This window comes from Vipera berus (genome assembly GCF_964194415.1).
Source record: "Vipera berus genome assembly, chromosome: 3".
Classification (NCBI taxonomy): Eukaryota; Metazoa; Chordata; class Lepidosauria; order Squamata; family Viperidae; genus Vipera; species Vipera berus.
Window position 1 is genome coordinate 143,068,726 of NC_138204.1, and position 14,208 is coordinate 143,082,933.

A 14,208-nucleotide genomic window follows, 5' to 3' on the forward strand; every position below is an offset into this window, starting at 1 on the left:
ACAAAATTCCATATGGCCATTTAGAAAGCAAACATTTTATAGACATTTGAGATTACATATCTTTACAGTGGTTAATGTATAAGCTACCTGACAACGTACATTGTAACTATCTAAATTAACTTTATATATTCTGTTTTATAGGAATCAAATTATTATATAAAATTATTTTATTCTAGAAGTAACTCTTAAGAAAAAAGTGAGAAAGCTTATCATCTTTTATTTCATGTTATGTGCAAGCACGTTCAGAATGAAAAGAATAAAATGCAAATTGTGTTTTGAAGTATTTCTAGAGGACGGCTAGTAGAATGTTAAAAAGCTACTGAAATGTTAAAAAGTGTTTACAGACCATTCATATTCAGTTGTCTCAAATGTCCTAGCAGTATGAAATCACATTTTTTGCTTTCTTTTAGCTAGTAAATGGGATTGTGTTACATTTTAAGCAGTGTGCAAGAAGATTAGAATACCATCTTTTAAATGTCACTAGGCTGCATTTTTTTAAGCATTCTGATTCTGAATCATGCCCCATGATGTCCTATGGCATTCTATACCAGCTGCTGTTCCAGAACGTCTGCAAAGGAACTCATGTTCAGCACATTTAAATTGGACATGATCCACAGTAGTGGAGAATGCTGCCTCCTTTCCACTGTCCCAAAGGTGCTTTTTCAAAAAACAACTGGACTTTGTTTTAAAAAAGATTTACAATCTTTGCAGGCTTGTAAAGCAACTGTAATAAGATCATAAGTACATTTGCAGTTTCACTTACTGACTGCTTTGCTTAATGACTTAGTTGTCGGTCCCAATTGTGGTCTCTGAGGATTACCTGTGTATGCCATATTGAAGTAAAAGGGTAAAAAACGAATATAGGTAGACAATTGCTAAAATGAGTTCAGCTGTGTAATAGTACTTGAAAAAAGAAATGAACAATATTTAAGTATACAGTATGATTTGAAGTATGAGAGTAATTCCAGTAATTTCCAAGGTAGACATAGGCCAGACTATCTTGCTAAATTTGTGGCTACTTCCCAGGTGTCTACTTCAACTACTTTCCAGGTGGGGTGTTTGGAAATACATTGGTGTAACTGAATGGAAAAAGTGTAGCTTGGTTTTGTCATCACATATTATAGGATTTATACTTATCCATGTCAGCATATGTGACAAGTCTTGTTACCTTTTGGCTAGCTCACAAGCCTCTGTGGTTCATTATTCACATCCAGAAGATTGCAAAAAGGTTGGCTTGTAAATGACTGTGGTCCTAGTTTCTGTCTGAGGTTTTCCATTAATATCCTAAACTGGTTCAGTGTTAACATTACTCATAAATGTAATTTTAAATTCACCATCTGGTTGGCAGAAAGTTAAGAACTTGAATTCTTGGCTGTTAGTCTGTTTATAGCTGTCTCCGATCTCCTGCTAAATATTTTTAAGCATAGCTTTCTAAAATATTGTTCTTCTGCCCTTTTGTGCGCTGTCTGAGCATGCAAAGCTACAATATCTTTTGTTTTTTGCCAGATGTATTCTGTGAACCCAGCCATTTTGGCTTATTCATCAGAACACACTTAAAACAAACCCTGGATTGTATGGATCTCAGGATAACTCTTCTGTTTTGCCTTTTCTGAACAGTATGAAAAAGGACACATGTGGGTACCACATAACAGTGAAATAGCATTTTCCATATAAACTTGGAATTCTTGGTAACAGTTTATTAAATACTCCAGTACCTCAGAAGGATTATATAAACAAAAGTACCTGTTCTGTGTGTTCAAATTTTGCATTTCCTTTCATATCTGAGATCACATCTGCCAGTTCCTTGAGAATCTTGGGGGTCTAATCCATCTGGTCCTGGTGATTTGTCTAGGCTGGACAGGTGCTCACTTACCATTTTCTTGCCTATCTTAACTTGTGTTTCTATTCTGTTTTTTATCGGGATGCTTGAAGACAATTCAAAATATACGGAGAGGATATCTTGTATCTGGTCAACAACAGCATAGCAGAGTAATGTTACTGTGGGAGTGCCCCTAGCTGCCAGTTGATTTGCAAGTCCAGTTCAAATTGCTGATTACCACTTATAAAGCTCAATATGGTATGCATCCCTTTTACATAGGGACTATCTGATTCAAATATAATTTATCTCCCTGTTACATCTTGGCCTCACTGAGGTATTAGAGGTAAAGTTCTTGGAAGCTAGGCTTCTCAACTGTATTCCAGCCACTGCACCACTATGGACCCTAGTAGTTGCTCACTTAAAGCTGCACCAGAATTACTCACTTCAGTTCTTTCTGACGAGATTTTACACATTTTCCATTCTGCGGCTTTAAAATATATAAATGGGAATCTAAAAGACAGTTTAGAAATACATAGATTCTATTGTTCTGCATCCCCAAAAGTACAATCAAGTCTTTAAGTAGAGCTCATTTCCTAACGACTTTATGGACATATGGATGAAAGTATTTGCCAGCACTACATCACTTTCTTTAGGGAAGTTTTTTTATTACTAGATTAATTGATCAAATTTATAAGGCTGTCCGTCTTACGAAAAATTACTCTAGGCAATGTACAAACAAAATTATGAAACAGTAAACACATAAAAAACAGTCATTATTAAAAAAAATAAAAATCACAAGAGAGAATAGAAGTTAACAGCAACGGATGATAACAGCAAAAATGGATAGCTAATAATAACTAAGGAGAAACTTCCTAACAGGACAGTTAACCAGTGGAACAGCTTTTGCCTTCAGAAATTGTGGGTGTTTCATCACTGGAGATTTTTAAGAAAAGACTGGACAGCTACTTATCTGAAAGGGTATAGGATCTCCTGTTTGAGTAAGGGGTTGGAATAGAAGACCTCCAAGGTGCCTTGCAGCTCTATTCTGATTAAATTAAATTAAATGGAGCCACTTCAAGATCTAACCACTTAGCATATGATAGTGATTTTCTTTGAAGATCTCCCATGTGAACTTACAACATCTAATTTGCCTCCAAGTCCAGAGATGGTTGACCATCTGCTGCATTGATTTTCTAAACACAGCTTCTTCTGAAGTCTGGGTTCCATATTAGCTTGGCCAGCTTCTTCAATAAAATCTCTGTTTATACAGTCAAGTACCCCACTAAGATCTATGAAAGATCTGAACAGGTGTTTACCATCTGTTGTATATTTAGTAATAAGTGGTGTAGAACGAAGCAGTTGCCTTTTATGGAGCCCAGATCTAAATCCAGCCTGTTCTTCCACTAATATGTTCTTCTATCGAAAAACAACCCACATTAATCAAGTGCTCTATTACCAACTTTCCACAAGAAGAGCTGTGTCAGAACATTATTGAGAGAACTAAAAACACACTGCAACAGCCCAGAACACCAGAAAAATGAAACAGAGAGCCTATACAACATCTTTAAAAAAAGGATACCCATGCCACTTTATCAAAAATCTCTTGACCATTCAACTCACTACAGCACAACACAAACTATGAAAAGGATAACACTACCAACCATCAAAAATATGTTAGAAACCACCAATACACTCTTACAACCACATAGCATCAACATATTGCCCTCCAAATTAAAGCCCTCCAAAACATTTTAATAAACCAAGAGACCCAGTAGCCCAAGAAGAAAAAATAGGAGTCATCTACAACACGTAGTGTAAGAACTGTATTAGCCACTATGTAGGACAGGCAGAAGACTAGCTGTAATTGAATATGTGAATGACCTTGGGGTAAGAATTTCTACAGACAGGAGAGACAAGAGCCCCTAGTGGTTTAATGGTCAGAGAAAGATACTTAAGAAGACCTGCCCTGTAAAAGTAGATTCATTCATTCATTCATTCATTCATTCATTCATTCATTCATTCATTCATTCATTCACAGAATACTCAGATATCAAGTTTATATAATGAAGACAGTGAAATTTCAATTTTTGATTCATATTGAGAGACTGCTAATTTTTTTTTATAAATCACGGTAGCAATTGTGTGTTGTATCCTGTTTGGCTGCACTTGCCTCAATTTTTTTCATTTTTTTTCCACTTGGTAGTAACTGAAAATCACGAATGAAGACAAATATACATGTGCCAGGATAAAGTTGCAGGATCCAATCTGGGTCGGTCACCGGGACCAGAGGTTTTCTCTTCTGAGCTTTTGAACTCGTGGTGGAGCCCATCGTCAGGGAACTCCTCTCTATCTAGAACTGCTCTGTAGATAAAACCTCTGGTCCCGGTGACCAACCCAGATTGGATCCTGCAACTGAAAATGTTTGGAAAACACATATAAGCAAGGTACAGTGCAATCTGTAAAAGAATCCCTTAGGAGCATCCTTTAGTAGTTGTTCATGTGGATTTTTCCATGTTACAAACTCCAAAAACTAAAAGTCTTGGATTTTCTTAAATATTTAAATCAAAATGGCTATGCATAAATATATATACAAGATGATCAATTTGGAGTATTTGAAACTCCAGAGACAAAATGAAATTGTAAATATCCAGTCTGTGGGATTATTTGAGTAAGATGTTCACTATAGCATTTGCTGCAAAGAAATCAAGGCTAATGATACAGATTGCTCTAATGTAGTAAGTCCTAATTATTACATTAAATAGTTAAATAACAAATTAGCAATAACATTGTGGAATTAGAAATTATTAGTTTCCTACTTACTTATCTTGTCGTTTTCTGTCAGTTGATAAGCCTGGACAGGAAATACAAAGGAAATGAATGCCATAGCTAGTTTAAAATGTTCCAGCAAGGTTCATAAGTTTAAAACAGCTTAGGTGAAAAGAATAAAACCTTATTTGATGGAATACTTTTGTGTTTAGGCCTATTTTGCATCAAAAAGTTAAGTAATCTGCAAACCTTCTCTTTTTGTGTTTGATTTGTAATAACTTACATGTTCAAATCAGAATAGTAAATATTTTAAATTTTCCGTTATTGCCTTGAATGAAGCAAACATACTTATTCCTCCCCCATTCACCCTCTGAGTGAAAAATGATATGTGTGATTTGTATAATATATGCTCATTCAAATTGGGTTTATGCAATACTTCTTTGGTAGAATAATGAATGATCTTGAGTTTTATTAATTCATATAAAGCTATCTAATATTTCTCAGGTTTCAAATTGAACAATTAGATACTTTTTATCATTTTTGCTTTCTTTCATGTGGCAGCTTATAGCTTAAAGTGTTTTCTTAAAATGTTCACATAAATATTTATAACGTTGTAGTTTCCTGGAAGTCGATGGATTTTATATTTGTAATAATAGAAACTTGTGATGTAGATATTCATCATTGAATGATTATTCATTCAGTGACCTTTCTCCAATGCGACTGCAGTACTTTTGACATGGAGAAGAACAAACAGCGTACAGGTAGTCCTCGTCTTACAACCACAATTGAGCCCTGAATTTCGATCATAAGTTGTTGCTGTCATTAAGTGGATAATCATGTGACCTGACCTAATTTTACAACTTTTTTTATGATAGTTATAAAGCGAGTCACTTGGGTTGTTAGCAAACCATTGTAGTGGTTTGGCAAATGGTTGCTGGCAAATGGGGAAAAAATGTTGCAAATTATGGTCACATGACCATGAGATGCTACAACCAAGTGTAAATGTGACCTGTTGTCAAGCACCTGAAATGCGATCATGTGGACACAGGGAGTGTATGTGGTAGTCATAACTTTGAGAATGGGTTCTAAGTAATTTTCTTTTTGAGATTATTGTAAGTTGGAATGTTGAATGTTATTAAGCACCGGTTTAAGTCGAAGACTTTCAAGACTCTCTTGAAATCCATTTCTCTCCAATCTCTCCGCATTGCAGTGGGTGATGGGGGGAAGGGTCAGGCAAAGGAAAGATTGTCTACAGAAATTGCTTACTTCCCTTTCCCCACCTTTGCAGACTTTGTAACTTTGCCTCCAGTCCTCTCATTTATACCTTTCCTGGTCTGTAAAGCAAAAGAAAGCTGAAGAAAGATTGTTAACCACAAACAAGATTTCACTTAGAGACTTTTTAACTGAATGAGTTGCAGTTCCAATTGTCATTCAACATGGACTACTTATATTATTAAAGAAACTCTATAGATAATGAAAAGCTTCTAAAAGTATACCTGTATACCTCTTACACTATTCTTTTTTGATATAAACAATTTTATGGAAGGTCAGAAAAAGAACAATAATGTGGCAAAGAAAATAGGGCATGAAATACGAAAAAAAAATCTATAACTAAAATTAACTCACAGCAATATTCACATGACTTCTCCATATTTTTCTAGCTTTGCAAACTTGTCCTGCTTCTACTATGTCCATATCCTGCTCAATGTCGTGTGAAGCATACTATAAATGGGGCCTACTCAAGGCTAAACATCCTTATTATTCATGTATAATTATAAACATGTATAATTTTACCTAGATTTATTGGAAGTGGATGTATGTACACATGTGTAGTCCCTCTGCACATGTATGAATTATTTGAAAGCTGTGTTGGGATACTTACACTGCAGATCTTTGATGATTTTAACAATGGTTTTGCTGCAGAATAAATTCTTTTAGTTACAGGTGTTGCAGTCACAACAGAACTAGGTCAGGAAATAGACAGCACAAGAACTATAACTCTATTCTATTGTTTTGGGATATAATTTCAGAATTACTTGACAGTCTGACAAAGTTTCCCTTACACTAAAGAGAATCAAGACCAGGCAATCTTGAGTTTCTTCCACACAGTCTCCTCTCTTTCTGATCTTAACTGATAACTTGCAAAAAGGTCATTAAACTCCTTCTTCAAGTCCATTTCCATACTGCTCTCCAGGAATTGTGGACTACAAAGCTGTTGTAAAACTTACATATAAAGATATCTATCTTCTTTACATACCGTAATACACTTCATTTTCCAACATGACAAATTAAAAGTAGAGAACAATAGCTAGTCTCAATGAATTAATCGTCTATTGTTCTGTATGCTGAAAAACAAAGGCATGATTTGAAGTGCTAAATTCCTTGATGGATTAACATATAACTGATTGACTTCACTGAACTTTCCAAGTAGGAAAGTAATTGTAATTTAAGTTCATTTCTGAGTTACAGTATTCTTAAGACGACCGAAGCTGACAGCTTCCACATAGAGATAAAGACGGTCCTAACACTTTCATAACATTTTCCTATCTTCTCATTAGGATGGCTCATACTTGGCAGAGTTCCTGCTGGAAAAGGGCTATGAGGTGAGTGAGTAGTCTTGCTGACTGACTGCAGACTTATGGAATAATTTGGACACAGCTTCCTTGTTGCTGTCACTCTCTGGTTATGTTTTCCATTCAGCATGAGATAAGAAATCAAAATGTTTGAAAAGAATGCACAACATGAGCTGTAATGATGCCAGTACATTGTACTGTTTATCATGGAGAGTGCAATGGTGGAATCCCTCTGATCCTCAGGGTATAGCTGTTTTTCCACACTTCCTGCTTATTCAGATAAACAGCAGCCTGTGCAAAGCAAGGCTACATTAAATTCATGTGTTACGATTCAGGAGGAAAAAGTTAACTTATTTGGAATGCCTCCTAAAGAAGGTATTTTTCAGGGGATGGGAGGTGGGGACCTTGAAAAAGTAAATTGAACTGTGTTTCAGCAATTATGAAATGTTAGGATTTTGGTACCATAATGTTGTACCACAGAATAAACAGCTGAAAAGTGGTACCTCATTAACGAACTTGATCCTTTTCCATTTAGCTGTCATAACAACATAATATATGCAGTGGTGGGATTCAGCCAGTTCGCACCAGTTCGGCACAACCGGTAGGTAATGTTTTGTTGCCCAGGCCCAGAATGGACTTCCGGAAGCAGCATCCACACAGAGAACCAGTTGTTCACCAATTTGAATACCACCACTGAATATATGTAATATTGAAATTCCATTCTTCTTTAAAATGTTTCTGTCATAGTTCCATCTTCTGTGTTATTTGTTACTTCTAACATTAATCAGTATATTTCATAATAGTAAAGTGACACTACTACTTTTATATTTGTAACTTAGAAATCATGTCTTATTAACATAAGCAAAAGGAAGAACGAGAGCAGCTGAAATAAAATCAAGGAAACTGTCGGGTACTAGACATAAAGTATCTGTTTCATTGGGTACTTTCATTATAAATTTATTTATTTATTTATTTTATTTAATTGGATTTGTATACCGCCCTTTCCCAAAGGCCTCAGGGCGGTTTACAGGGAATTAAAACAAGAAATACAAAAATTAAAAACAATTAAAAAGATTATAACAGTCCCTGAAAGAGTAAAAACCCCAATTAAAATTAAAATTAAAATTCTCAGCCTGGGCCAGAGAGCTCAAAGAGCCAGGTCTTCAGGTCCCGGCGGAATGAACGGAGGTCGGGGGCAGTCCTCAACTCCACGGGCAGCTGGTTCCAGAGGGGCAGGCGCACCCACTGAGAAGGCCCTCCCCCTGGGCGTTACCCGCCGGCAATCTTTTACCGGCGGCACCCTGAGAAGACCCTCCCTGTGGGAGTGCACTGGACGAAGGGAACTTGATGCTGGCAGCAGGTGTTCCCTCAGATATCCCGGACCCTCGCCATTTAGGGCTTTATAGGTCATCACCAGCACCTTGAATCTCACCCGGAGGGCAATATGTTATGGAATATGTTATGGAAATAGTTTGCCACTGCCTTTGTTTTTTTATTTTTTTTCTTTCTAGTCCATTTTACAAACCTGGGGTTTCTTTATGGTCTGTCATCCAGGTCTAGGTCTAATCCCGCTTAGTGCGGAGTTTGGCCAGGGTTGGCTAGATGTAGTTAAATTTTCTATTGGTTATATATGTAGGTAGCAAAAATCTCCCTCTTTCCATTGTTCAGAGAAGAACACTGCATAAATAATGTCAATCTGAACCCATGAATAGATTAAGTACAAACTTACAGTACAAATTAAGTACATATTTATAATTATGTAAGTTATACAAGTCCCATAGGCTTGTACAGAAACAATCAGAAATGATTATTCAACAAGAGAAAGAGCATGGAGAAAGAGGGTGCCATTATTTTCATGCAGCTGTTTCCATTAAGTAGCTTTAGCACAGCCATTTGTGAGCTCAACTTACAAGAGAAACTGTTGGACAGCAGTTTCAAAGGTTCTTATTCAGGAGAATATTTGGACCATTGTGTTGTGTCGTGGAATAATTCAGTCTCCTGAATCTTTATGGCTATTTCTTGTGTTTGTATTTGAATCGGACACTTCTGTATCGTGAAATGATCTCACAACATCTTGAGATTGTGAAACGTTATATCCAAAATATTTCCCGTGCTTCTGTTAAATTGCAGGTACACGGAATTGTTCGTAGATCTAGCTCTTTTAATACAGGACGAATTGAACATCTCTACAAGAACCCGCAGGCTCACATAGAAGGAAGTAAGTATGCATTGAAAGGTAAGATGGAATTGTGATTTTATTTTTATTACTAATGTTTGTATAAGATTTCAACAAACAGGAAACTGATCACTGAGACTACTTATGTGAGCATCTTTTTTTAGTCTACAGTAGTGGCCAAAATTGTGGAAACCTTTTGGGAAAAGTATTTTTGAGGTTTGATGGCTAATAACACCACTTTTTTTTGGAGTAGTACTATAAAATTATATATCAGTGGAAAGATAATTTAATCAAGAATGTAATGCAACAAAGTTTGTTCAACTATCTGTACTTTATTCTATGAAAAGTTAAAACCAAATAACCAGAAAAAAGAAGCACAACTTGCTTAGGTTGATATCAGGTGGCTTTCCTTCATCTGATTGTAGCCAATGAGCATGAGTGTTTAGAGAACCACTCAGGTGTCATCTTGTTTTGGCAATGAGCCAATCAGATCACAGTAGGATTCAGTTATTGATGTCATGTATTGAAGCTAAAAGTAGGACATTTGTCAGTGATCACTATCAAGTTGGTTGGGTTTTTCCCCCCTTTCATTTAATGAGCTTATAAAACATAATAAAATTAAAGTAATGGTGCAAAGAGGTGACTGGTTGCCCAGAAAGCGATGTAAAATAATATTATTAAGTAAACAAGGCTACAGTTATAAAAAAATTAGAGGAAAATTGATGGAAACTTAACCAAAGGTGGCATTTCTACTGTACACAATTTTGGCCACTACTGTAGCCTCTATCCTTTTTTTTAGCATTTGAAAAATACTTTAGAAAATAATTGTGTTATTTTTTGTTAATTTCAACTGGAACAGAACATGAAAATTTGATATCATTAATCCTAAAAAAAGCAAAGTAAGAAGACTTTTTAGGATAGCAATATAGGTTTGTTAATATATTGCAAATCATTTCCCTGACTAATTAGAACTAGTTCACAATTCTTTTCTTGGTCATATAACTGCAATTTTTATCAAGTCCCTCTATGCATATATATCCATGTGAAATCAATATAAAAAATGTTAGCATTAAAATGAATTTGGTGATCAGATATCAAAATTTTAGCCATTACAGCAAGGCAGCTTGCTAACCAATCTTGTTACTAACATCAGCCATTTCTAACAAAATAATATACTGGTGACTGTTATTTTCCAAGATTCTGTTCCAACACAATTTTCTTAACCAGAATCATGGATAATAAAGCTACAAAAAACAAGTAAGGTTTATGACACTTGGGATAAGGTCCTAGAGCCTAATGGTCATCCATTTCCTTCATCTTCCTCTCATAGATGTTGTCTAAGCAATGCTTCTGTATTTGTTTCTCCTCCTCACTCAAATGTGGCAGCTTTCATTAAGTCAGACTAGTATGAGAGTTCATGTGATTTCCCTGTGCAGCTGGTCCCCTTCTTCAATGCAACTTACTTGATGGAAGATGGAGACATTTTACTTGTATAATTGCTTGTGGTGACTCCTGTCCTCCATATGGCTCTCACTGTAGTAAAAGGATCCAGCAATTGAGTGAGAGGACCATCCACTAAGATGGCAAAAGAGCCATGTAGATAGAGAACCCATTGTGAGGAAGTGCAAATGAGTAACTTCCTCCATCACCATCCAAGTGAGTCACTTTGAAGAAGCCCAGGTGCCACCTGGAGGCTCATGTGTGGGTTGGTCCAGTAAAATCTATGACTGAGAAAGGTGAGAAGGGAGCAGATACAGGTAGGTTGAAGTGACAACCTGTTCTTAAAAAAATATTGTGTATGCATATCTGAAAGCCTGCCATTTGTACCTATATAAATCATAACATGTGAAAACCTTTACACATTTATAGTTGTCTTCTTTATTTATCAATCATGAATATGTAAATTCACCTGATAATTAGGCTACAGATAATGAGGGTCATGTAATAATGATCTAATCATATTCACAAGATACCCGACTTTACCCATGTACTTATTCTACCTTAGTAATTCAGGCAACCAGTTAACAGAGCAGGAAAAATATAAGAAAATATATTGTGACTGGTAACATAAATGGTTTTAGCAAAACTGAACTATGTTGAAAATAAATAGGACTTCAAATGTTTTCAGTAGACTTTCTGTATTATATAAGTCATTTTATTTAATTTTTCTTTAATCATATTTTTATATTTTTGTCGGAAAACCAGTTGGTAGAAAATCTAATAGCTCATGTAATTTAATAAATACAAATTAAATTTCAGAATTCCTATGATTTATCACTTGGTGACTTACATTTCAAAGAAAATAATGTTTGACTAAGTAAAATATGAAGATTGTACTATGGTATATTATTAGAAAGCTGTGATCTGCCTTTAATTATAGCGATGATAAAATATATATGTCTGCATGACTTTTCAAGGAATTAGAAAAGTATAAATAGAAATGAATACAACACATGGCAATTTTATATGAATTTTAACTTTTTTTTTAACTTGAAGATATGAAACTACATTATGGCGATTTGACAGATAGTACTTGCTTGGTGAAAATAATCAACGAAGTTAAGCCCACTGAAATTTACAACCTTGGAGCACAGAGTCATGTTAAAGTAAGTAATATTAATAAATGTCTTACAAAATAAACGTGATTATATGAAGGAAAAAAGTAATATATTTTGTTGCTACTTATTTTGTTAGATCGCTTTTTTTTAATTTTAACATATATTTATGAACAACATTCTGAGAATGTAAAAATACAAAAGAAATCTTAAATAATGGTTTAAGTAAACAAAGCTATACCAAACAGGTGTTGGTGTATATCCATGTATATAGGAGAGAGAAGCATGATTTGTGAGTATAAACATTTAAATACATACAGCAAACTCAGATGACTCACTTGTGAATTATTTAGTCATGTTAATTTCTTAACTGAAGGTTGATTGGAGTTTAGGATATTCTTGAATGACGTAGAACAGGGGTCCCCAATCCCTGGTCCGTGGACCAGGTACCTGGCCGTGGCATTCCAGCAACCAGGCTGAATAAACAAGCAAAGTCCCATCCGCCTTGATGCAGGCAGTACACAAAACCACGCTCCCTCTAGTCTGCGGAAAATTCTCTCTCCACATAACCAGTCCCTGGTGCCCAAAAGGTTGGGAACCTCTGATGTAGAACACCCTTTTTCACTTTTTGCAATTATTTTTGTTTCAGCACTGCCCTTTGTGTTTAAACACTTTTTTCCGTGCAAGTTTTCTTGTTATTTAAATATAGGTATAATCTTTAAATATCCATGAACATTATTTCTGTAAAATACATTGATATAAACAATAAATAATTATATATTCAGTGTCTACAAACTGAGATAGATTCTCAATTTGTTAAGGAAGTACCATTCCATCATGTTGCAATAAAGCAAGTACATTTGTTCAACAAAGCGATGGGCTTGACACTTCTCTGAAGAGAATGCCCTTGTAGGGTCACTGATCCCTATTGGCCATACACTGCACTGGAGTGGATTTCTTCCCTTCTCCAGAAGTTGAAGCTCTGCAAACCACTTTATTCTACTCCCATTTACCTTTCACCCTTTCTGGCCACTGAGAAATTTCCCACCTTATCTTTCCCTTGTCTTTTGCTTCTTGATCATCAAAGTTTTAAGCACAGACTTTAAAAAAAATAATAATAATACCTTAGTATTAAATATTAAACTTAAAAATCTAAACCTTAATATTATAAAATAATGTAATGCATTTTGCAACTTTTTATCAATTTTATCAATATCAGTTACACAAGTTACACAATCTTCCATTTATTAACACCTTAGAACTTTTATTTAGCATTGATTAAACATGTTTTTATCATATTTAAAGGTTTTAATTTATCACAATGTCAAAGTTTCCAATTTCTATTGTATAAATAACCCCTGTAGTCAGTTACAACACAATAAAACAATTAACTTGATAAAAAGTTTTAAGCCCAGAGATAAACGTAATCAGTTAAAGGAATGAGAAGAACGTTGTTGTTCAGGGATGATGTTAATGACAGTGATCATTTACTATAATTAATTTAAATTATTGCTTAAATACTGTTGCCATCAAATCAAACCGAACTCTTGGCAACTTATCCAGACACATTTATGTTTGTTAGATGTTTTTGCAACTTTGCAGTCAAACCTATAGTTCTGGGCTTCCAGGGTAGTTAGTATTCTGTACAAATATTAATCAGGCCTAATCCTATTTACCTTTCTGGGCCCAGGAACTGCCTCCTGCTTGTTAGTGTTGATTTTTTAATGGAAAGCCTATATTTGCTTCATATATTCTGAGAAAGAATTTAGTTTCACATCAGACAAGTACAATCCTCATTTTCTTTAGCATTCACCTAAGAAGAATAAAATTAAATTTATCAACTATAGAAATTGAGTCTTCGGAGAAGGGCGGGATATAAATGGAATTAAAAATAAATAAATAAAAGATAATAGGTTGAATTCCAGCTTAGTAGTTCTGTTTGCGCATCAAGACTTTTCTGTCCTATCTATATCCCAGCCATATGTTCCTTTCCAATTGCTTTTCCTGAATGTTAGAATATTCAGAAAGGTATGGCATGTTGGATGGTATATTGCAGTGCAAGAGGGACATGACTAGTCATAGGATATTCTGCCAAGTTGAAATCCCTTCCACTCAAACAGGTTTGGATCCAATCCAACATTCTTTTTGTTTGTAAATGTTGGCCAGGACTTATCAGAGCACACACAGTTGACACTTCTGTATGCAGGAGGGTTTCGTGTACGTGTCATTTCCACTGCCCCTTCAACCCATGACTGCATTTGAATGCCCTACTTGATAGCTTTTGAATTTTTGGCAGGTCATGAGGTCTAAGCAAACTCA

At 35.2% G+C, this 14,208-nt stretch overlaps 1 protein-coding gene across 4 annotated transcripts in view; it reads left to right on the top strand.

The window, feature by feature from the left end:
- GMDS (GDP-mannose 4,6-dehydratase) overlaps positions 1 to 14,208 on the top strand; it is a 289,893-nt gene that overhangs the window by 20,811 nt on the left and 254,874 nt on the right. For 2 of the 4 annotated variants that reach the window (XM_081325937.1, XM_081325939.1), the window contains exons 2-4: positions 7,144 to 7,188; positions 9,289 to 9,394; positions 11,831 to 11,940. In XM_081325937.1, coding sequence (XP_081182063.1) covers positions 11,833 to 11,940 — 108 coding nt within the window. In that variant the 5' untranslated portion in view covers positions 7,144 to 7,188; positions 9,289 to 9,394; positions 11,831 to 11,832. The remainder of the gene's footprint in view (positions 1 to 7,143; positions 7,189 to 9,288; positions 9,395 to 11,830; positions 11,941 to 14,208) is intronic. The other 2 variants (XM_081325938.1, XM_081325940.1) reach the window with 1 other exon arrangement.